Source organism: Aspergillus vadensis (assembly GCF_003184925.1).
Source record: "Aspergillus vadensis CBS 113365 unplaced genomic scaffold BO88scaffold_4, whole genome shotgun sequence".
Lineage (NCBI taxonomy): Eukaryota > Fungi > Ascomycota > Eurotiomycetes > Eurotiales > Aspergillaceae > Aspergillus > Aspergillus vadensis.
The window spans coordinates 1,597,710-1,620,699 of record NW_020292042.1 but is presented as its reverse complement, the minus strand read 5'-3'; the positions used below and the strand labels follow the sequence as shown (position 1 = coordinate 1,620,699).

The 22,990-nt window shown below is 49.2% G+C and overlaps 9 protein-coding genes across 9 annotated transcripts; 4 read left to right on the top strand and 5 right to left on the bottom strand.

Moving 5' to 3' along the window:
- Positions 1-2,254: 2,254 nt before the first annotated feature.
- BO88DRAFT_216614 (SMI1/KNR4 family protein) lies at positions 2,255-3,860 on the top strand. Its single transcript, XM_025701964.1, has one exon. It carries the CDS (start codon positions 2,294-2,296, stop codon positions 3,824-3,826), a length of 1,533 nt encoding a protein of 510 aa, XP_025566259.1. The 5' UTR covers positions 2,255-2,293; the 3' UTR covers positions 3,827-3,860.
- Positions 3,861-4,289: 429 nt separating this feature from the next.
- Positions 4,290-5,792, bottom strand: BO88DRAFT_402692 (thioredoxin domain-containing protein). The gene has a single exon (XM_025706171.1). It carries the CDS (start codon positions 5,414-5,416, stop codon positions 4,688-4,690), a length of 729 nt encoding a protein of 242 aa, XP_025566258.1. The 5' UTR covers positions 5,417-5,792; the 3' UTR covers positions 4,290-4,687.
- A 710-nt stretch (positions 5,793-6,502) lies between these two features.
- Positions 6,503-8,167, top strand: gmtA (GDP-mannose transporter). Its single transcript, XM_025701963.1, has 4 exons — positions 6,503-6,842; positions 6,922-7,009; positions 7,089-7,460; positions 7,526-8,167. The coding sequence occupies exons 1-4, from the start codon at positions 6,600-6,602 to the stop codon at positions 7,966-7,968; spliced, it is 1,146 nt and encodes a 381-aa protein (XP_025566257.1). The 5' UTR covers positions 6,503-6,599; the 3' UTR covers positions 7,969-8,167.
- A 774-nt stretch (positions 8,168-8,941) lies between these two features.
- BO88DRAFT_402689 (25S rRNA (uracil2634-N3)-methyltransferase) lies at positions 8,942-10,982 on the top strand. The gene is made up of 2 exons (XM_025706170.1): positions 8,942-9,475; positions 9,792-10,982. The coding sequence occupies exons 1-2, from the start codon at positions 9,184-9,186 to the stop codon at positions 10,838-10,840; spliced, it is 1,341 nt and encodes a 446-aa protein (XP_025566256.1). The 5' UTR covers positions 8,942-9,183; the 3' UTR covers positions 10,841-10,982.
- BO88DRAFT_333177 (FYV10 family protein) lies at positions 10,961-12,382 on the bottom strand (the record flags this gene model as incomplete). Its single annotated transcript, XM_025702752.1, has 4 exons — positions 10,961-11,392; positions 11,450-11,644; positions 11,713-12,252; positions 12,329-12,382. The coding sequence occupies 4 exons, from the start codon at positions 12,380-12,382 to the stop codon at positions 10,961-10,963; spliced, it is 1,221 nt and encodes a 406-aa protein (XP_025566255.1).
- Positions 12,383-12,649: 267 nt separating this feature from the next.
- cbf5 (pseudouridine synthase CBF5) lies at positions 12,650-14,535 on the bottom strand (the record flags this gene model as incomplete). Its single annotated transcript, XM_025703853.1, has 5 exons — positions 12,650-13,166; positions 13,232-13,458; positions 13,515-14,146; positions 14,206-14,362; positions 14,424-14,535. 5 exons carry the CDS (start codon positions 14,533-14,535, stop codon positions 12,840-12,842), a joined length of 1,455 nt encoding a protein of 484 aa, XP_025566254.1. The 3' UTR covers positions 12,650-12,839.
- Positions 14,536-14,862: 327 nt separating this feature from the next.
- Positions 14,863-18,739, bottom strand: BO88DRAFT_383411 (uncharacterized protein). Its single transcript, XM_025704668.1, has 6 exons — positions 17,570-18,739; positions 17,181-17,331; positions 16,413-16,438; positions 16,156-16,350; positions 16,018-16,106; positions 14,863-15,507 (listed from the first exon to the last, which is right to left on the bottom strand). Exons 1-6 carry the CDS (start codon positions 18,322-18,324, stop codon positions 15,095-15,097), a joined length of 1,629 nt encoding a protein of 542 aa, XP_025566253.1. The 5' UTR covers positions 18,325-18,739; the 3' UTR covers positions 14,863-15,094.
- Positions 18,352-19,658, top strand: BO88DRAFT_402684 (prephenate dehydratase PHA2). The gene is made up of 2 exons (XM_025706169.1): positions 18,352-18,600; positions 18,658-19,658. Exons 1-2 carry the CDS (start codon positions 18,547-18,549, stop codon positions 19,546-19,548), a joined length of 945 nt encoding a protein of 314 aa, XP_025566252.1. The 5' UTR covers positions 18,352-18,546; the 3' UTR covers positions 19,549-19,658.
- A 211-nt stretch (positions 19,659-19,869) lies between these two features.
- BO88DRAFT_383405 (translation termination factor eRF1) lies at positions 19,870-21,922 on the bottom strand. Its single transcript, XM_025704667.1, has 6 exons — positions 21,905-21,922; positions 21,585-21,764; positions 21,470-21,519; positions 20,257-21,416; positions 20,065-20,235; positions 19,870-20,012 (listed from the first exon to the last, which is right to left on the bottom strand). Exons 2-5 carry the CDS (start codon positions 21,703-21,705, stop codon positions 20,199-20,201), a joined length of 1,368 nt encoding a protein of 455 aa, XP_025566251.1. The 5' UTR covers positions 21,706-21,764; positions 21,905-21,922; the 3' UTR covers positions 19,870-20,012; positions 20,065-20,198.
- Between the last annotated feature and the right edge of the window lie 1,068 nt (positions 21,923-22,990).

Sequence of the window (22,990 nt, the reverse complement as noted above, 5' to 3'; positions counted from 1 at the left end):
GCAATTGCTGGTTCTTCTGACAAGCGAGCCAGGTAGATACATAAATTATCTTCATCGGCTAACTCCTCGTGCTAAAGGGAGTTCCTAGGTGTTCGTGGGGTCAAACTTTCCCCGTAAGATGAAGGGGGTGTCCTGTGTTGCCCATGGATGGATTCCCCTATTGGTGAAGCTATTCCCGCAGTCTACTGTAGGTCTCTGGGGGTATGGGGTACAAAACTGGAAGATCCGGCCTGGCGAGGATGGTTAGATATTAAGGCTGGTGTGTTAGGGATATTCATGCAATGAATTACATGTCGGAATAACTAAAAGTCATATGGATTATACTTACTGCGGTATACGCTGTAGCACTACTTCTTCCCTACCTACATATTACTAGTCACACTCAGGTACCCGGTGTATATCTGGTTTACACAAGAGTTGACAGGGTCTTTTGGAGGCTGTTTATTACATCATTGAGTAAGATGGACTTTAAAGCTGGGATGAGCAAGAATCATGATCATAGGCCTAAATACTCCGGGTCGATGATGGGACGAAGTTCCTACATGAAACCGATTAAACTTCAATGTTGCATCCATCTGTCTCTGGGTTGTGAAGGACATAGAGTGGTTCATCTAAAATAGAATATAGTAATATAATTAAGCAACTGTACCTTACCTGGATTCAGCATAGAAAATTGACCCCGACCGTCTGCGGGAAGGCTGTAGACAAGATCAGCCACTGCAGTCATAGTTTATTGAGTAGCCCTACCCAGGAAGGTTATTTCAAGAAAAGAAGTGATATCACACGCGTAGCGCCGCAATTGGATAAGGCTTGCCACCTAGATGGAGGTTGGTGGCGGGTAAGGAATGTTAAGAAGTGGTGTCTGCAGGAACGGACATTTTAGGTAGTGGTGAGATGAGGATTATGTGTGATGCATGATAAGCTTTCTCTTTCTCTCTTTTCCTCCCTTTGGTGGGTTGAAAGGAGTCGGGTTTAAAGCAGGGGGAGATAAAAATGTCCATAACCTAATAATCTTATAGAGAGACTACTAGATAGATAGAGAGGAGAAGGTGCCCTTGAGAGGATTCCAGGAAGTCATACCTAGATGGAAAGATAGATAGACCAATAGTCATCAATTACAGAGTAGTAGTAGTAGTAGTAGTAGTAGTTATTTTAGGGGGAAATTGAGTTAGCGTTGAATGTGTAACCGCCGGTACATTGCGAGGCAATCTAAAGTGACTGCGAAGAGTAATGATGTGGCCCAGTCAGTCCCTGGTTCCGGACGCCTTTCCAGGGGGTCAAACAACGAATCGTCGCTGCCGGCCTCGCCCCCCCGAAAAAAAAAACCCACTGCACACTAGTTGGTAAAGGGCCCCAAAGGGAGACGAAGAAGGAGTTTGAGAGAAAGTGGAAGACGACGACAACAATAATAATAATAATCATCGAAAGTGGAAAAGGAATTTTGACGGAAAGAAAAAGAAGAGACAGAGAATCTAATCTTGCTGTTCATCACAAGAGAAGAGGTAAAAGCGCTTTCTCCAATTCCTTCTTCCCTTCAACTTTCCTTTCCTTTTCCCTTCCCTTCCCTTCCCTACTACTAAGTAACTCTCTTTCTCCCCTCACAAGGAGACAAGACCCAAAAACCGAGATCCAATACTCAGTTTCCCCAATTATCCAGTCCTTCCAGACCAACCCATTCGCATCCCTCCCTTCCTCGCGCGCTTGCTCTTACTTTCGCTTTTTCGCGCGCGCGCGCTCTCTCTCTCTCTCTCTTTCTCTCTGGTACTGGCACCATCTCATCGTCTTCCACTCTGCTGCTCTTTCAAATCTCCACATCTTCTTTCCTTTTCCCACACCCCCTTCCTTCCCCTCCCCCCTTCCAACTTTCCTTCTTTCTCCCATCTTCCTCTAATACCAATCGCCTCTTAGTGCTGTCACTTAGCGGTTCCCTAGCCGCCCCGTTTACCCACCGGCCCTAGCAAAACTTCCTCTACATTATTATTATTTGCCTTCCGCTCTTGATCCATCTATCCGCGGTACTGAATTCCGACCTTGGACTCCCTCTCCCCCCTCAAATGCTCCTCGATCCCTTTTTATAAGGAGAATTAGAGAAACAGAATAGCCAGCGCTGGTCTAGCTCGCTTGCCCTCTGTCACTAGGCATCTGTCTAGATTCCAATCATGGCGAATGCGTGAGTATCTCCCTTCCATCGAAACACACCTGGCCACGTCTCCCGAGAATCCGAGCTCAGCGGTTGACACTTTTCTAACCCGTCCACAGCATCGGCTCAGCATGGCGGTCCTTTTGGCATACGATGACTTCTTATGATCGCCATGCTTCCCATGACTCGCCATATCGAACCGGTAAACATGTACCTCTTAGTCAAAGTCGACACGAGCCTCTCACATCCATTGCAACAAGCGCTATCGAATCTCGACCGGATTTGACTTCCCCGTATGATGACGATCAGCCCAAGGGCTCAAATGGCTGGTCCGGCTCACCTACGGGAGGGGGCTCGCCCAATCGCCCATACTCTCCTGGAATGCGATCATTGTCATCTCAGAAGCGTCAATCCGCAGATCCCAATGCGGATGGTGCCCCGGAGATTCAAATGCAAAGTTTCCATGATGGTGCTCCGCCCCCTCCCCCGATCGCTCATTCGTGGAGGAAAATTGAGAAATGGCTGGAGAACAACTACCAGGAGCTCTGGGATAATCTATGCGAGGGCTGCACCCAAAATGACATCAACGAACTGGAGCACGAACTGGACTGCAGCCTACCGTTGGAGCTGCGGGAATCTTTGATGGTCCATGATGGTCAGGAGCGGGGAGGATTGCCCACCGGTGTCATCTTCGGCTGTATGCTTCTGGACTGTGAGGAAATCGTTCAAGAATGGAAGAACTGGAGGATAGTCAACGAGGAGTTTTTAAGCTCATCTATGATGAACGCTCCTCCTCCAAGGGCAACTCCCAGTTCATCGTCCGCTGTGCCCCCTGCCCCGGGTGCTAATGGCGCTTGGAGAAACGACCTGCTCGAGCGACAGGACTCGCAGCCTCCCGGTGCAGTCCAGAAGGCCTATGCCCATCCGGCTTGGATTCCCTTGGCTCGCGACTGGGGCGGCAACCATATCGCTATCGACTTGGCCCCAGGACCTGCTGGAAAGTGGGGACAGGTCATCATCTTTGGCCGGGACTACGATTGTAAATACGTCGTTGCTCGGTCCTGGGCTGCCTTCCTTGCGACGCTAGCAGATGATATTTGCAGTGGCAAGGTTTCTGTGGATGAAGAAACGAATGAGATGAAGCTTTTGGAGTTCAAGTCACAGAACGTGGAACCCCCCTACTTGGAGATCTTGCGGTGGAGAACCGATCAGAAGTATGGCAGGAGACCACCTAGGCGCAAGGCTCCGAATGGCTTGGGTTTGAGCACGGGCGGCAAGTCGGGCAAAGAGTCACCCTATGGTAGCCCAACTCCCAGTGAAGAGCGTGGAAGGTCTCCGCATCGCTTTCCCAACCGGGGAGCTACTCAAAGCCCCAAAACTCAATTCGGCATGTCAAGTCCGCTGGCTCGTGTCACAGAAGAGGCACCGAGTCCGGTGCACACCGTTGAGGAGACTGAGCTTCCAGAGCAGGCCGCCAAGGAGAACGAAGAAGAACGTCAATCCGAAGACCTGATGGAGGTAGCTACGCCTCAGATCGGCGGAAAAGAGAACGAGGGAGCCGGAAAGAGTGAGGAGCGCCAGTCGTTGGAAGCGGACAAGGCGCAGAAGCGTGACTCGAATCAACCGTCCTCGGCCACTGGCTTGGACGCCGAGGTCTTGGGTGAAATGAAAAATGTAGCGATCTAGACCTCGTTTTGAGCGATTGTTGCCTTATGTTGCTCCTTTTGTTCCGGCGCGTCATCTTCATCTTTTATCATGAGCACCTTGCTTTTGCGTTCCTAATGAGGAGTTTTCTGATCTTGTCTCCTTCCAGTTCAAGTGTCCCAGGCACCCCTCCATGAAAGTTGATGGATTTGTGTGAACACTCTTCTGACCTACATGTATAAATCCTCGCATCGTCATACTCCATGATTCCTGTGGCCGTCCGTTTTCTTTCCAATTCCTTTCTTGTCATTTGCAACTTCCAGCAGCCTTATCTTTCTACTTGGGATGGTCACCCGCGATCTGTTTTCTCCACATTTCTGTAACTTTACCTCAACGATGATGCTGTATTAGTTCTCTTCAAGGCTTTTCTTTCTTCCCTGGATTTTTGCAGTAGTCGATGTGGTAATACTACTTGCTCTACGACGATCTATCACTAGTATGATGATGTGTCTTGGCAGTTACTCAAGTGCTTGACTTCAATATATTCAGTACCCTGCTCCGGCATGGGTTGGTGCTTTGAACCCCGATATCGCCAGCTCTTTCTAGGTCGCCCGTTTCCAAGTATAGGCTCAATTGGAATAGCATCCGGGCATGTTTCGGACCTGGAAGTCCATCACCCGGACTAAAAGTCGCTCCCTGCTCGGTTGGCAAGATCACTGCTGCAAATGCAGATTGATTACACACCAACATCAATGACAACAGCCAAGCAAAGAATCTCTAGTCCTCAAGGCTGTTGTCTCAATCCCGCCTTGTTTCATTGAGGTAACGATGCATCCCACCACCAGACGGCAAGATACCGTTCTGCAATTATGGCAGGTTATCCAGGAAGGCCACTCGAATTTCTCAATCCCAGTCATCATCATCGTCATCAGCATGCCTATAACTCCTCGCGTTGCCCGTCCGAATCGACCGCTTCCCCCGATCTCTGCGCTCTCCGCCATCACTATCATCATCTTCCGACCCATCAGACGCCCCATCACCAGCCCCGAACTTCTCCTGAGCAAGGATTCCCTTCCATATCAACCTTTTCTCCAATGTAGCAGTGCTAAAGCCATCTGTTCCATCCCGACCACCCGATCCTAGCCCCTCAAACCCAGTCACGCGCTCAACCCCAACCCCATCCTTGAATCCAATCACACATGGCAGCACCCGGATCTTCAACCGCTCCACCACAAACGGCGTGTTTCGTACATCCACCCGAGCGAAACGTACCTCATGGTGTCGGGTTGCTAGCGCTCTAATATGCTCGTCCATTGTGCCGCAGCGCACGAAATCCGGGTGGGCAAAGTGAATCACGCATCGATGGGTCTGTGTGGTAAAGTCTAGGAGGGCTTGGTCGCTGGAGATGGTCGGGTACAGACTGTCTTCGAGGATGGTGTGGTCGCGGGTGCGGCTGTCATTGTTGTTCTTGTTGTTTTGGGCCGAGGCAAATTCCGCATTGAGTTGCTCAATTCGGTGTGCTCGATAGGCTGCATCGTCTTCGTTTTCTAGCGCGTCGAAGAGAGCGTCCGAGTCGGCGTCGTGGTCATCTTGGTCTCTTGCGGGGGGGTTGTCTTCGAAGGCGCGACTCATGGCTGTGGTGGGTTCTTCTCTATTGTGGGTTATAGTTGCAAAGATGGGCTTTCGGTGCAGAGAGCGAGGCTGAACCCGATGGTATAAGTTTTCAACTGAAAATAAGGGCAAGCCTTAGAAAGAGACAGGGATAGGAAAGGTAGTTTATATGGTAGTTAAATGTTGTGATAAAGGACAGAGAGGGGAGTGCGAAGCACACGGTGGGTCGGAGGGGTAGTTGGAAGCTAGATGTTCCCGCAAAAGGGCTTCAGAGATTGACTTTGAGTGGGATAGAAGGAGGTTTAACTGAAAATATTATATGTAAGGATATGGATACAATATTCCAAGGTGAACAGTCGTTTCTCCTTTGTAACTTGATTGGGGAGCGGAGTCTATACGGAGGCAGAAGAATCTACGGCGGGCTATCGGTCGGTTTGGACCGCATTGAAATTCTTAGTCCTGGTACGATACGGAGTATGGAGGAAGTCCCTGAAAAGGTACCACCGCCTCTTCAGTCAGGTACCAAGTGTAATTAATCATTTCCACCAGATCTTGATTTCCCCAGCAATAGGGACAGCGTGGCACTGTGAGAAACGTCAGTGATAATCGGAAACAAGCGACCAAGGCACAGGTAATATGAACATGTAGAAAGCCAAGCATGGCACACCATCACAGAGAAACATGAGTCTACTGTATGTAACTATGTATGTATTGGTATATCAGCCAAGATTAAAAATAACCGACTGTACGCCGCATCCGGAGGAAGCGGGAGTTCCAGCCCAGGCGGGAAAGGAAACCTTTTTTTTCATTTCCCAGTAATTTGCTTTTCCCCCTTCGCCTTCGTTCGCGATATTATTATTCTTCTCCCTTCTGGTCTTTCTTCCTCCCCCCGGCTTATCCTCAGCCTCTTTCTCGACTTTCTTCTCCTCGTGTCTTTCCCCCCTCTTCTTCCCCCCTCGTCTACTTCAAATCCTCACCCCCCGTTCTTTCCAAACTGCCTGGCTGAGTGAACATATCTCCGGGTCGGTGTTTCGTGTTCTTTTTTTATACTTGCGGGTTTTCTTTCCTCTTAACGCTCGCTCCGGCGCCGCCACTATCACTTCATCCCCGACTCGCCTTCGCCTTGCCACGACTTCTCGTTCCCACAGGCCTGTCGTTTTCAATTCCCACCCCCTTCGCATAGACACTCTTTGAATCGGTCACCATGGCTGAAGGCAAGAAGACCGACGACTACACGATCCAGATGGATTCGATAGATCAGGGCAACAAGAGCTTCGAGGCTCCGCCGCCGCCTCAGCCCAGGAGTCCGCCGTCGGGCTCGCTGTCCAACAACCCCATCTTGCCCGTGTTGGCCTACTGTGGATCCTCGATCTTGATGACCGTCATGAACAAATATGTCTTGTCCGGCACTGATTTCAACCTCAACTTCTTCCTCCTCTGCATCCAGGTATGTTGGCTAACATCGGAGCACATTGCGGGTGTGTGTTGCATGCTCAATGCTGACCGCTGTTCGATTTCTCCTGCAGTCTCTCGTTTGTATTATTGCAATCCAGACCTGTAAATCATGCGGTTTGATCAATTATCGCGACTTCAGCGCGGACGAGGCCAGAAAGTGTAAGTGCCCAGACTCTACATGCGTGCTTTCAAACCCTCCATCGCGCCCTCGAACTGACATGCCTTTGATTATCACTAGGGTTCCCCATCACTCTGCTCTTGATCGGCATGATCTACACGGGCTCTAAGGCGCTTCAGTTCCTCTCCATTCCCGTCTACACCATCTTCAAGAACTTGACCATCATCCTCATCGCTTACGGAGAGGTGCTGTGGTTCGGTGGCTCTGTCACCGGTCTTACCCTGTTCTCCTTCGGACTGATGGTTCTGAGCTCTATCATTGCCGCCTGGGCTGATATCAAGCACGCTGTCGAGAGCAATGGCGATGCGACCGCCAAGGTTTCTACTTTGAACGCTGGGTACATCTGGATGCTGGTCAACTGCCTCTGCACGTCGTCCTATGTTTTGGGCATGCGCAAGCGGATCAAGCTGACCAACTTCAAGGACTTTGACAGTACGTTGCTCTGGCTAAAAATATTGTGGCTCAAAAGCTTCGTTCACTGACCTGCTGTTTACTAGCCATGTTCTACAACAACCTTCTGTCGATCCCCGTCTTGATCGTTCTGTCCGCTTTCTTGGAAGACTGGTCTTCCACCAACGTCAACCGCAACTTCCCTCCTGTGGACCGCAACAGCATCGTTTTCGCCATGATCCTCTCCGGCTTGTCGTCTGTGTTTATCTCCTATACCTCCGCCTGGTGTGTTCGCGTCACTTCATCGACCACTTACTCCATGGTTGGAGCTCTGAACAAGCTTCCCATTGCGATCTCTGGACTCATCTTCTTCGATGCTCCTGTTACCTTCCCCAGTGTTTCGGCTATCGTCGTTGGCTTTGTTAGCGGTATCGTTTACGCCGTTGCTAAGATCAAGCAAAACGCTAAGCCAAGGACTGGTGTTTTGCCGACCGCCAACCCCCCGGTCAGCGCCAGCAGCCAGAGCATGAGGGATTCGCTGCGCTCCTAGTCGGGTTGCCAGTGATCAACGGGATGGTCGGGTCGTGGGCGACTGCTCCGGCTTGACCATCGTCAAAGTTGCTTCGTACCGTGTGCAAGACTGAGCGTGCTCGTTACTCGCATGTGATCTGTGATTCTTCGTTTCGTTGTAATTGGCGAGGGCTGTCGTTCAGACCCTGAATCACAGTCTTCATGCCTTCCTCGGCAGGTGTTGGTGGTTCTGTATTCAATCTCCACATGTCGAGCTACCTGAGAGGCCTATAACCTGCTGTTCTTGGCCTTTCAGCTTTGCTTTCAAATATCTGCCCCGATCATGACCCTTTTCGCATATTCTTTTCATTTTGTTTCGGGCTGCGCAGATGGCTTCCATTTGAATATCATCTAGTAATGCCGCGGATTGATATGACATGTCTTATTTTTTGCTGATCATGGCGTGTTCCGTGTTCTTGTCTGTGACGAGGCCTCGCAAAGTCAGGTTTCGTGCGGTTGAGGATTCATCCAAAAAGGAAGGCCTTTCCTGGTGTTTAAGCCTGTATATAAGAAGTTCTTTCTTTAATGCCTTTTTAATAAATTTTGATAGAATTGAAGCGTGTTTTTGGATGACTGAAGATCCCTTCGTGGTAAAAGTGACTACTTAGTCGCCGAGGTTGCACTCGGAGTATCTTCTCGTAATGAAAGGTCCCTGGAGCTTCTCGTGAACATGTTGCATGCTTATTCTCAACAAGTCTGTTAGAGTTGCGGTCATGAATAGAAATAAACAGTTATTGTAGAATTCCATTACCTAGATAGAACCTTGTTGAACTACTTACGACGTACTACCATCAATAAGTACTGATGGATCTCCAGAGGTTTGTCTCTGGGGTCGTACGCCATCATCCCGCAAACCCGACCCTCTCATTGGTCCATGCGGCAACCAGGCAAATGATCATAGAATTTTGAACCGCCGCCCGCGTGCCTCCACCGTACCTTAGTGCCCTCTTCATCGCAAATATATATATATATATATCATTATCCAAAACATATATATGAAATATATATATACAGTACAAAGTCTCTACACCCTCCACCGTCTTCCCCCTTTTCATCATTATTACTAGTACTTACATTCTCCCTTTTTTTTTTACCCATAACAACTTCCCCTCATACTCTTAAGAAAAAACCACCAGACAGAAGAAGGGAGGGGATATTAAAAAAAAAAGAAATTGAAGGAAAGAGACGAGGAAGAATGCCCAAGTCCAAGAAAGGCGGGGGCCCATCCCCAGCAGGCCAGCAACAGCAACAACAACAACAACATTCAAAAAAGCATCGCAAAATGTCATCGTTTGCTAAGCTTTCGACTACCACCCCGACGAACTCTGCAAAGCCTAAAGCCGACCACCCCGGCTCGGGTAGTGCTAAAAACAGCAGCAATGATCGGAATATGAAGAAATCACAGCAGCAACAGCAACAGGTCCAGAGGAACCAGCGGCCTATTGTGCCCTTTGGAAGGAAGGATCGGATTTTGTTGGTTGGTGAAGGTGAGTTGGATTCGCCCTTTCTTCCCAATTTACTACTTTTATGTGCCCTTCTTGCGGTTCGATAGATGCACGCATTGCCTTTACAATCTTTGATACTCGCCTTTCTTTATTTTTTTCTTCTTTCCTTCTCTCCGCGCGCGCCTTTCCTCCTCTCCCCCCATCCCCGGCGGAAAGCAGATGCTCAGGGTGTAAGCTCGCGTTGGCCTTTTGTCTACATCCTACTTGCTAATCCCCACCGGGCAAGAGGGGACCTGACCCGGACAACCATGTCATAACGTTGCTTTGTTGGACCGCAGTCCTAACTAGATTGATGTAGGCGACTTCTCCTTTGCTCGCTCATTAGTCCTCCAGCACCGTTGCAAGAATGTCATGGCTACCTGCTATGATTCCAAAGATACGCTCCACAGCAAATACCCCCAAGCGGAAAACAACATTCACGACATACAGTATGCATTTTCCAAGGCGACGACGGGGGAGCATGCTTCGGACAGTAAGGAGAACTCATCCAATGGAGGCGGCACAAGCATTGTTGGAACCAACGCACAAGGGCTCCTTGAAGACCAGGCGCAACGTCGTGGACCCAAAGTCATTTACTCAGTTGACGCCCGAAAACTTGGTCTTCCTGCGGGTGGCGGTAAAGAAATCCGGACGGGCTTTCCACGACAGGAGCGAAAACGCCCGGCCTGGAAAGAAGCAAAGAGCAGCACGCCGTCTGCACCACAAGGTGGGCCGTGGGATGTGATTTGCTTTAACTTTCCCCATGTCGGCGGTATCTCCACCGACGTCAATCGGCAGGTGCGAGCCAACCAGGAACTCTTGGTGGCTTTCTTCAAAGCGTGCGTGCCTTTGTTGTCTCATCAACCCGAGCCTGTAGATAGTGACGATGAAGACGACTGGGACAACTGGGAGGACTCTGACGTTGAGGCAAGCGGGGGTGAAAACGAACATGATGGCAGCGAAGACGGCAACCAACTGCGAACAGCCAATACTACCGGGCAGGCGACATGCCAAAACAGAGTGGAACCAGGTCAGATTCTAGTGTCGATGTTTGAGGGTGAGCCTTACACCCTCTGGAATATTAAAGACCTTGCAAGGCATGCTGGCCTGCGAGTGGTCACCAGTTTTCGATTCCCGTGGGCCTCTTATAAGGAATATTCCCATGCGCGGACACTGGGCGACATTGAAGGAAAGGATGGTGGAAGAGGCGGCTGGAGGGGGGAAGATAGGGACGCGAGAATGTACGTCTTTGAGGTTAAACAGGAAGACCATCCAGTGAAACGGAGGAACGCCCCATCTTCTAAAGCTGGACAGAGTGCGAAAAAGAAGAGGCCGAGAGATGCATCCGACAGTGACGACAGCGAATAAGAAATGCCTGTGCAAATACTCGTTGCAGACAAAGATTCCACTGTCCGTTTCAACCCAGAAGAATGAGATAAGGAGTAGGGCCAGTTGCAGCTGTACATAGCCTTGGTATGCGTTCCTTGTTTACATGATGTAGACTTTCTTCATATCACCCTCATTGAATACTTCACCGGTCGTAGGGTCCTTTACTTTACCTGCCTCAACACATCCGACTTTCTTGCTCATCTCTAACAGCCGTTGCTGACCGTATATCCTGCCATTTGGAAGCACAATCGGGTCGCTTTCAACGTAGCTCTTTGTGTGGTGAGCATATGGCATGTTACGTGCGAGCTCGTTAAGCTCGGTCGAACAAATTGGACAAACAGATGTTGTTGTGGACAGCGAGTTCGAACTGGAGGAGGTATAGGCCGAATGGCACGAAGGAGTCTTGAGAGCCGACAATCCCGCAGACAGAGCGATATGTAACAAAGGGCGAGAAGATAGTGACAAGAGCTCATGGTGAGTGCGGACAAAGAGATCGGAAAGATAAGCCCATCTTTCATGAGCATACATCGACTAAGGGTGAGTCAGTTTGTATAGTCTTCATGAGAGTGTCTCCAATATCCCCGTTACCTTGTACGGCTCAGCTTTGGTGTCCGGAGGAAAAGCGAGAAGTCCTGCAGCTCGATGGATCTCTACCGACTGTGTCTCAAGGTAAGGCGCCAGATATCTTTTGGCGTGAATCATAGCGTCGTTGAATCTCTCTTTATGCCCCGTTCTGACCATTTCAATGTATTGCTGCAATCGGAGTTCGAACTCCAGATTATACTGTAAACCATGGTTAGGCTTGTGTCCTAGCATATAGCTCCGTGATCATTGGTCAATGTTAGACAAACCTGACTCTTCTTCAGCGCTGCTTTATTCTCGCCACACCATTGCAGCGCATCTTTAGTTTCACCAGCGCGTAGGCTCTCGGCAATCCGTTGACACTGTACGAAAACGTTGAGATCAACGAGTTCCTCGATCCCCTTCTCACGGGCTAATTGCTGGGCACTTTTGATATACCCGGAACGTAACATATGATCTACCATGAGCCTGTCCAGTCGAACCCTCGCCCACTGATCGTATTGAACGTCTGCCAAGCTAGGAATCTGGTGAAGTTTCTCCAGGTGCTGGATGCGCTTGCGGGACTGCTCTTGGATTTTTCTTTCCTCCTGATGTAAATTCTCCATTTTCCGTTTCAAGCCTTGCATGCGGGAAATCATAGCGTCGAGCGCAGCAAGAGCTTGGTCAGGCGTTTGCTCATTTGATAGGGATGCATTGGCGGTCTCCTTGAGTGCGGGGATGACGTACTCCTTTTCACGCTCGACGAGGCGCTGAACAGATTTGAAATTTCGACGTGCAAGCTCATGTGGTAACCGTAAGAGAGGCTGGTCCTGCAATCAGACGACCAAGTTAGTATCAGAATGCGAGGGCAAGCCGGCAATAGGTAGAGGGAATAGAGATGAGTACCAATAGCAGATGGTTCTCCGCATTGAGCCGGGTGGATGTAAGTTCCGCAGCCATGGTGATCAAGATACAGCCAGTAATTGAGCTTCTGACTGGGCAGTGACAAGGCTAAGCACGATCAAATGGACGTGAAGTAGACATAAGTGTATGAGGGTTAAGGAATGGGGGAGCAGCAGATGGAAGTTGCCCGACGTGGTTGAAGTAATGCGGGGGACACCGCCTCCGGTCACGGGCCTCCAGTCACGGTACCCTCACCCAACTACGAAGAGGCTCACTTATATTCAAGGACCACGCAGGTGAAAATAGTAATTGAATCGAAAAAAAGACACTGACATACAAGAACCGCAACAAAAATCTCTTTAGTAAATAGATTCCCTTTTCAAACCCAAGACTCCGACACAAAGAAACAAGTATGTTACAGGAATCATACCCAAGCGACGCTCCAACAAGCCGAGACCGATTGAATAGCGGCCGCTCCCCGTTCTGAGGCAGGTAAAGAACTTCCCGGAAGCGTTTAATCACTATCGTCGCTCTCCTCCTTCTCCTGCTTGGACTTCCGGCGCTCCTTCTTTTCCTTCTTCTCCTTCTTCTTGCGCTTGCGCTCGGCCCGTTCCTCAGGCGTCTCACCTTCGTGGCGCTTGCGCTTCTTCTTCTCGTCGTCGTCATCATCAACATCCATCTTGTTGGGAGAAGAAGGGGTTTCCGTTTGCTCGGCAGGAGTGGCAGCATCTTCCTTGACGACGGGTTGAGCCACCTGTGCGCCTTCTTCTTCAGGTGCGCTGTAATCCTTGTAGTCGTTCTTCCATTTAGCAGGCGTAGCCTCGTTAGCACGGCCGTACTTCTGCATTGTTTGTCAGCAAAACCAGCACATAGGTGAGCGTTCCACAAATCCAGAATATAGCTTACATCCAGCTTTCCGGCGGACTTGAGCTTCTTCTTCTCCAAAGCCACAGGCCCCAAACCCCAGCGACGGGGGTACAGGTCGCGTTCCATGATACAACGCTTGACCTTGGCGACAACGCCGTGATCGCAGGTGGACAGCTCGACGGTCGACATTTGAGCGATACCGATGGCAATAGCCTCACCCTTAGTGGTCATGAGGACTACCTCCTCGTTGACCTCAATGCCAGCCTCTTCACCAAAGTCAGCAATTTGAATCGGACCATATGATATGAAGGTAAGATCTTACCGAAGCGGAGGAGACCAGGAACCATCAGCTTAGCACCATAGCATACAGCATTCACAGCGCTATCTTTGACAACAATACGCTTGTACGTGGTGAGGAGAGTCTCCAGAGGCTTGATGACCTTCCTCAAATAAGACTCGTCCCGCTGGTTGTCGTACATCCACTGGGCATCCAAAACGTCATGCAGGGTCACCATTCCACTGTTCTCATCCATGGCACCACTGCGAACACGGCGGAGTTCCTGCATGTGCGCACCAACACCGAGCAGAAGACCCAAGTGGACACAGAGGGTTCTAATGTAGGTTCCGGCTTCACAGCTGACCCAGAAGACACCAAGGTGTCTCTCGTTGTCGAACTCGTACAGCTTGCTTTCGTGGATTGTCCGGATACGAAGCTGACGCTTAACAGCAGAGATCAATGGCGGCCGCTGGAAAAGAGCTCCAGTCAATGTCTCGAGAGCCCGCTTAAACTGGGCCTCGCCACCAGGAATCTTATCATGAAGGCGGATAACGCAAACGTATTCTTTTCCGGCACCCTGTTGGGATTTCACCAGGCGAGTGGCACGGTCAATGCAGACAATCAAGCAACCGGTGACCTTGGGGTCGAGGGTTCCGCTGTGACCAGTCTTCTCCGCCCTTTACAGAACTAGTCTTAGTATCGTCAAGACGAGAAGAGAGCATAATAGAAAATTTACCTCAGGATTCTCTTCATCCAAGCAACAACCTCGTGACTGGAGGGGTTTGAAGGCTTGTCCAGGTTGATGACACCGGAGTTGATGTACGACTTCAGGTCGCGCTTCAAAGGAGTGCTACCAGCGGGGATTGGCGTGAAATGACCGGTCCTGACAAGCACTGATATTATGAATCAGTACCAGCTACATTGATATGTGATATGGCCCTGGAGTGAACGTACGCTTGTCATAATTCTTCAGAAGAAGCGGCCACTCCGACGTGTCAATTTTCGAGGAACTAGCCTCAGGCTTGATTGCGTAGTCCATCTCCTCCTTAGCCACTGCGACCGCCATTTTGAACAGGCTGGCTTGAAGGGTGCAGAGATATCTGGGTTGTTGCGCGCGTTGAGGGAAGGCGCAGGAAAAATTGCACTCTCCGGACTAAGTTTTGTTCTCGCGCTAGCGAGGAAGAAGTCTGGGAAATTTTGCAAGTGCGGCGAAAGCTCCTGCGACTAATCAGGTTAGAGCAGAAATTTTACCCGCCGGCCCAGCATCCCGTGACTTGTCTTTTGTACGTTGCAAATTCCGTATCCGTACATTTCGTTACGTTTTAAAACATGTTCCTTTGAAGGACTGTATCGGAAGTTGACAAATTTCATTACTTTGTCGTATGGAAGTGGTATCGGTCTACCTGTGTTGTGCTTACTTGTAGATCTGCTACCTCTCTTTTATTAACTCATTCTGAGCATCAAAACGACTTCAGATATCTGCAAGAAGCTGACAGTCGTACTTCTTGAGCCCTTGGCTTCAGCATCAAGTTGAATACAATTGTAGTATACATTGCTCGCTTGAGCAGGATTCCCCACTTTAGACTTTGAGCGACTGATCAACCTGGCAGGAACGACATGCCTACTTAGTCACCACCAAGTCTTCTTCCTGGCCCTCTTCTGCTCCAAGGACTCTGAAAGGATGAAGTCCAGCTTCCCGAAGAACCCTGGGTTTGGTCCGTCGCACGATAGGCGGTCCCAAAGGCGCGAGCTTCGCCCCGCGGCTTACGGGCAGCAAAGAACCGCCTCACAAACGCTGGAGTGACGAGGTAATTCTTACCACCTCCGAAAGTTGGATATATACGGGTGAGAAAATCGTAGAAGTGGGCAGCAACTATGCCCATGCCGTCTCTCAATGCCGCAGGCCATCCGGAAACGACCAGCGTTAATGTGAGCATTGCCCAAGGTAAGAACTCAACGGGTATTTGGACGATGAAAAAGCTCGCCTTTTTTCCTCGGTTGTCTTGGGAATACGTGTAAACGAATGCCAGGATCAACGCTGAGTTAAGAAAACATCAGTATGGGCAAGCATAGTTTGGTACCACGGTTAGCTCACCGGAAGTAAAAATTACATTATTCAAAAGACAACCTGCCGTGAGCTTTGGGTTGTCAGTACTGGAAATTCAAGGAGGCTACATTGGAAGGAAGGAAGGGTCTATAAGAATAATGACAAAGCAATAGGATATATAGTTATAGAGATGTAGGGCACCATAACCACCAGTGTGAACCGATTCATCACACTAGCTATCTCACTGGTCGTCCCACCATGCCTACAACGCATATAGCTCCGGTAAAATCAGTTGTGGAGCTATACGGGATGCAGGGGTGATCTCCCTCGTTTCCAGGAACCGCTTCAGCTGATGCTGCGCTGGGCGGGCAGATATACGAGGTGGTAAAAAAACAGAAGAAACAGAAGAACGATAACAATAACGAAGATAGGCGCACAGCAAGACTGCGAGACAACAGGGGTCGAAGTCATCGCTCGCATATGAGACTGGGATGTTCCCACAACTTACCATGATAATGGATGCTACGAAGAACACATAAGTGAAAAAGTCACCAGGTGCGCTGAACCGGGGAGATTCAGTCTCCAGGCGACTGCCATAGGTAAACACTACCGGCAGTTAGCACGCCCGTTCATCAGAACAGCGCAAAAGCCATACTGAAGTATAGATCAAAGATCAGAGAAAGGCCTGGTCCAGTGACCATGAACGGCGAGAACAGCCTCCATATCTCTGGTAGCGTCTTGAAGACAAGGCGGCGAAGGAACAGTACATAGTAACCGCTGAGAAGGCCACCATGTACCAGTATAGACTGTATAAAGGTAAGTGCAGTGAGTGTTCTAAGGGAGAGTCAGTTATGGATCCTGATATCAGACACATGTGATGTGGGAATAGCTCATACCTAGTAACAGGAGGAGCAGCCCAAAACTGGTCCATTGTGATTGCAAGAAGCTGCTATGAAGAGCAGTCACGGTGGTAATCCTGTAAGCCGAGTACAGATACTATTCGAGACACATCATTCAGTGTCACAATAGGGGGCGTGGCATTCAAAGTTGTTTTAACAACTAAGTTGGGGATAATGGAAGAGAAAAAAAAGGACAGAAAGTGAGTTCTTATAGTGTGTGTATTTCCTAGCTCCAGTGCGGCATCTGTTTATCCGTTCCGGCATGTGTGTGACCCACAAGGTTATACCAATTGCGGAAGTTCCTATCATCATTTCTGTACGTAATGATGTCCTGCTGTTTCGGTGCCTGGTTAGTAGAAAACTACCCCGTAGTAAATGAGTGACTGACTATAGCTACCCCAGATTTGAAGCAGAAACGAGCGTAAACGGATTGTCATAGTCATAGATGGGTCCTTGATAGTCCATAAAATGCTCCTGAGATTATGAGTTACTAGTGCTACATGCGAGCTAATTCAACATGCTATGTGTCGCTATATGCCACAATATACCCCTTTCATCAAAGAAGTATCGATTTACTAAGACGTCCCTTTCGACGGCTGTCATTGCCCTAGGACTCAAGTACTATAGTCAGAGTAGTGGTGCCAAGCCGAGTAAGTTCCTGATATATCAGGAGGCTCTCATCTCTATTCGATTTATGGCCTTAGCCGCTTCTTCATCATGATTCGATGAGCCCTACACAGGGCTAGTGAAAGCGGTGCCTCGGACGGCCAGTCGTCCGTCCTTACCCTCAATCCAGACATCCCAGCTTGTGAAGCCCTTTCCCGATTTGGGTTTCCCGCATACTGCTAACTCCTCATCAACATATAGAGGAGCTATGTTCCTATACTCAATGTGTGTGACAGTCAATTGTAACTTACTCAGATGGCCCTGCAGAGCCGTGAGAAGCAACGCCAAAGTCAACGGCCCATGTACAAGAAGGTTGCGATAGCCTTCAACGTCTTGTGTGTAGGCCTTGTCGATATGTATAGAATGAGCGTTGAAAGTAAGAGCCGAGAAGCGGAACAGCAGGGCTTTGTTAGGTATGAGTCTGTGGAGGAAGTATGAACCTGAGGGTGCTACGCGCCACCGAGCACCGTTAGCAAAGATATAGTGACTGGTGATCTTCGAGGTAGCTCGCACATTTTATGGCCCTATTTTCCATGTCAAAACCAGCCTTGTCATGACTTAATTGCTCAGGAGTTTTCTTGCGCATAAACAATAGATTCCTGGTTTCAATGACACAAGCATCGCCAACGTCTTCCTCGGTTTCCTTCCATATCCGCTCTTTAATATCGCGATGGTCTTCGCCCTCTTGAACTGTGCCGATCCGCCTTTCAATCCTGACCATAACCTTTTCTTCGCCTGACCGGCCCTTCATTACCACGTCACGAATTGTTTCGATACAAACGGCTCGGCTGCCATTTAGAACCAGGCCTTTCGGAGTGGATAACCTGACACTTCCACCAGCCCACAAGCGCCTATCAAAGGGACTCCCTGGGGAGTGTAAGGTGTCCGTACCGTCTGGAAGGATCTGCGGCAATGTGACCTGGGGAGGAAAGTAGACTAGGTGGTGGCCTGCTGGCACGGGAAGTCTGCTGTGTGCGGAAGGAAGCTCCTTTGGCGCTGGGGTTAGCGTGGGAAGGAGTTCGGCCAAAGTCAAGCTCAGGAGGTATGACGGCTGGGGATGTAGATAATCAAAAGTCAAGGGGAGCTGTCGTGATGTCAAATCTCGATGTAGCCTTTCGGAAAGAGACGAACATGCACGAGATGAAGCCGGCAGTATCCGCCATTGCTGTTGTTGTTGTTGCTGCTGCTGCCATGAACGCAGTAATAGTCGCATCCGTCTGGTATTCAAATTGAACATGCGCATTTGGTCCAATTGATAAGATGACCAGGCCCTGGTGGACAGAATGAACCATCAAAAACAAACAACTTGGAGATGATTACACGGGCTTAAACGAGTTCAAATTTCGACTAGTTATGTCAGCCGCAGCTGTGGAAAGGAACAACTCACAACCTCTTGGCAGGAGTACAAAATCGTGAGGCAAGCAACTCAAACCCAGTGGATCTCCGAAGTCCTCATAGCGCTGCCATGGAGCCTCTCAAGGTCGCATTCCTCGGCCCTGTCGCGTCATTTTCCCACCAGGTCAGAAATTCATCAGGTTGGACTTCGCAATAGTCCTATTACTAACCAACCTTTTAGGCCGCAGTTGAAAGCTTTGGGTCTGCAGCTGAACTTCTACCCCACGTATCGTTTCCGGACGCTTTTGCAGCATTGCAAGGAGGCAAGGTCGATTATGCTATCATCCCTTGCGAGAACTCAACCAATGGCTCGGTTGTTCAGACTCTAGATCTCTTGGCAGACCCGAGCGGCCTCTACAGTAATGTGAAGGTGTGCGGGGAACATTATCTGACAGTTCACCACTGCCTTCTCACTCGAAAGGGTCTCTTCCCACCTGGCCAGCGAGATTACAGCTCCATCACCAAATTATATACCCACCCGCAGGCTTGGGGCCAGTGTGATACTTTCCTTGAAAAAACTTTTAAAGGCGTCGAAAGACAAGATGTCTCGTCAACCTCCAAGGGCGCTGAGATCGTGTCCAAGGAGACGACAGAGCGATGTGGAGCAATAGCTAGTCGTTTTGCAGCCGAACATCACGGTCTAGATGTATCAGAGGAAAATATCGAAGACAAGGCCAATAACACCACCCGTTTCCTGGTGCTCAGAAATGTGACTTCGGAACGTACAGGTCGGCTGGTCTTCCAATACGCCAACGGTTCCCCAGCGCAGACACAAACTTCTACTACACCAACAGCGCAAAAGACTTTGATCTCATTTATGATTCGTCAGGATTGCCCGGGTGCCTTGGCAGATGCTCTCCTGATTTTCAAGGATCGTGGGATGAATCTGACCAGCATTAATTCGCGACCGAGTCAGATAAAGCCGTGGAAGTACGTATTCCTGGTCGAAGGCCAATACGTTCCAGCAAGTGAAAATGCGGATGCGGTTTTCAAAATCATGGATGGGCTACAACGTGTAACTGAGGGTTGCAGGCATTTGGGAACATGGGCGGATCAGCTCGTATATGTCTAAGTGTCGGTACTGGTGAGGAAGTGCAAGGGGTTCACAAGTGCTTGTAGCCTGCAATAATGCATATAGACATATCAAATCGATACCCGAATAAGAAAATAGGTTATATGGAGCAATTCAATTGCCGTGTAGGCCTCGTGTGTCATGCGCTACCAGATTTACAGGCATCTACAGGACCTGTAGATAACATGAAGAGGAAGCCAGTGTTAGCTTCCTTCCGGTATAAGAAGCAGCGCACTCAAGAAGCAACAATAGAAAAACATAACGAAGAGATCCAGTGCTGACAGGCACTGGAACAAACAGTCTAAACGCGCTAGCCCAAGTGTTATACGATCGACAGCCCTTGGTGAGTTATAGGTTCGACATAACAGATCTATCATCTTTTCGAACTGAAGTATAAAACCTAGTGCCACCCTAGACTGTCTACATAACCTCGGTGAACATGTTAGGGAGCTTGGATGGCCCTGCTGCTATGGTGTCAGCAAGTAACAACAATTGCACAAATAATGGAGCACATACTTCTAAGCAGCTTCATAGGATATTGACTGGGCAACGGCACGGTGTGTACCATTGCGGCCATGTTGCCGGGAGAGCCGCCATCACGAATCACGGGGCGAGCCGTCAGAAGGTCCGAACTGGAAACTTCTGGCCGTTCATCCTCGCTCTCTGCGAGGCCGCGGAACCGTCAATCTATAATAGAGTGGTTAGCACACGAATAGTATCGATATGGAGACAAACGTACCGTCGTAGAATTCATCCTCGTCATCGTAGTCAGCAAGCTGTTCAAAGTTGACCTTGTACCGAAGGATGGCTCCGATACCACCGAAACCCTTGACAAACTGGTTTCCTTCACTGGACTTGTCGGAAACGAACTCCAGGGTTGCTCCAAAGTCCTTGTAGTTTTCAGCAAGCCACTCAAGGAACGACTGCTGCTCGCTAACTTCCATCTCAGTGCCTGTCTCCTTGTCCATGAAGAGTTCCCGGTTCTCTTCCTGTGACTTGGTAGTGTGGATGACGACGTCCGAACCGCTGGAGCTCTTGAGAACGTGCCGAGTGACGTCAAGGTTCTCATAAACGATCAGTGTCTCGGCCGCACCAAGCTCCAAAGCCTTCAATGTATCGTCAATGCCATAACAGACCTTTCCAGTATCCTGACTGATTTCTTCGAAGTACTTTCCGATAAGCTTCTTCTCCTGAACAAACTTAACGTTGCTCAAGGTCTCAGATGCCAGTTCGATAGCCTGGTTAAAACCGTTCTCGCCACCATAAGACACGTCAACAACCTTGATAACCTTAGCCTGCAATCTCTGGTCGAACATATCGGACTGGTTCAGGTCGTTCTTGAAATCGGCAGAACCGGCCAGGATCAATCCTGCAACATTGACCTTGTCGTTGGTGATGTAGTTCTGAACAGCCAACTCAGCAATCTTGCGCACGTAGTTGTGGCGCTTCTCCTCACGAAGACGAGCGAAACGCAATGCTGATTGACCACCACGGCCGTGCTTTTTAGGCAGATCAACGCTCAACTTCTGTAGAATTTCTCTGGTGTTGCCGCTCAGGGTGCCGAACAGAGCACCGTTTCCATCCATGACGATGAAACCAAACTTCTGATCGGATTCGAGAAGTTCACTGAGAGCCTCAGTGTGGAACTTGTTGTCACAGAGATACAACGAGGTGTTAATTGGCTTGAAAGGCTCGAAATCGATGTTGATCTTGCGCTCCTTTCCTTCAGAGGTGATGATTTCACCGCAATAAACCACTAGACCGTTCGGAGGCACCTTGTTGTAGAGCTTGAGGCGTTGCTGTGTCGAAGTGATAGCGGAAAGGACGGAAAGACGGTTGACACGAGACTTGATATTGGACGCAGTGCCCTGTAATATGTGATTAGCAGACTGGCCGTGTCTCTCTCGGTCAAACCACTTACAAACTCTTCCGCCAACATCTTTGCTGCTCTAGAAATCTGATCCTTGGGGGCTGCAAAGAAGATCCGATAATTAGAAAGTAATTCTAGCGACGAGTCGACTGGACGGAAGACGTACGAATGATAAGAGAGATCATGGAGGTTCCGTTTCCTCGAGCGGCCTCAAGCCGCTTGATGAGTTTCTTCACCTTCCATATCTCGATGTTCTTCTCCGCTTCGTTCGGCTGAGCCGCGCTCATGTTGGGCGAGGCAACAATATGATACGACCAGAAGACGTTAAGTGTGTGGCTTGCTGGTGCTAGAATACAGACTGTTAGCGGCAAGACGTCTCTTTAAGAGTGCAAAGAAAAAGCGAACTGAGGTTACAAGGGGATCTATGAAGAGTAGGCAACCTCAAAGACAAAAGGTGAACGGGAAAGAGACGATCAAGTCACATACCTCACGGCTGGTCGATTTGCCGTCCAAGTCCAGCGGGGTGTTTAAGCAATTTTCATCAGGCACCGTGGGGGGGCGGCCGACGACACAAGGAACGAACGAATGGGCCGGCGGTCGCCTGTTTACGATGACATAAGCTGGAACTCGCACAAGGGTGATCAATTAATACCACAACGCTTGTTTAGAAGCAATGTGATCCATATTGATAGATTGTATATAAATGCGAAAGAGAGTCGCATCTGAGGCCTCTACATTTGCATCATTTTCAAGCTTATCGATCTTACTTAACATTGCGACCGCAAGGCTTCAAAGATCAATGAGATGGACCCGGAGTGCGGTTCCTGGAAATACCATACTTCCGTCATCCTGTAAACGACCCAACGCTTGCGAGTCAATTCAATCAGCGAACTGCATTGCTTGTTCCATACGAACCCTTTCTAAATGGGGCCTTTTTTAATGAAGAGCATTTCTTATCAAGTCCTTGAGTGCTAAGAACGTTAGTTGGGGCGTGCTACCTACATAGCATCTCTGATGGCTGAATTTATACCAATCAATACGAACGGTACTACGGAGTACTTCCCACGTAACCTTCTTCGTTGATGATCCTATCGACTAACTAGATCAACTCATTATCATCCTTCATATGTGGCACAACCTAGCGTGAGTCTGGGTCTTTGATGTTGGTCATCTCTCTAAACATCAGTGGTCATTACACTCTGCGATCGGTTTCAACATGTCACCATCCGCTTCAACGGTCTTAAACAAGAATCGTAAGTTTTTTGTCGGGGACTTCGAAGCATAAGTCTTAACACTATCCCGAGAACATGCAAGAATGAAACCGTCCATGTTATCGCAGGCTGAACCACCCCGTCTGGAGTACATAAATCAATGTGGTGAACCAAATGCTATTAATGGCTTATCAATAACAAGGAGAACTATCTACAAAAGCTGGTTGGAACTCCATGTACCTGTGCAGTATTAGTTCCAAGAAGAACCCCACATTCGCTCCCGAAATTCGCAGAAGCTCCCGAGGGTCCTTTTCTATCATGGAATAATTTCTCATTGGACTTACCAATCAAGATTTCTACC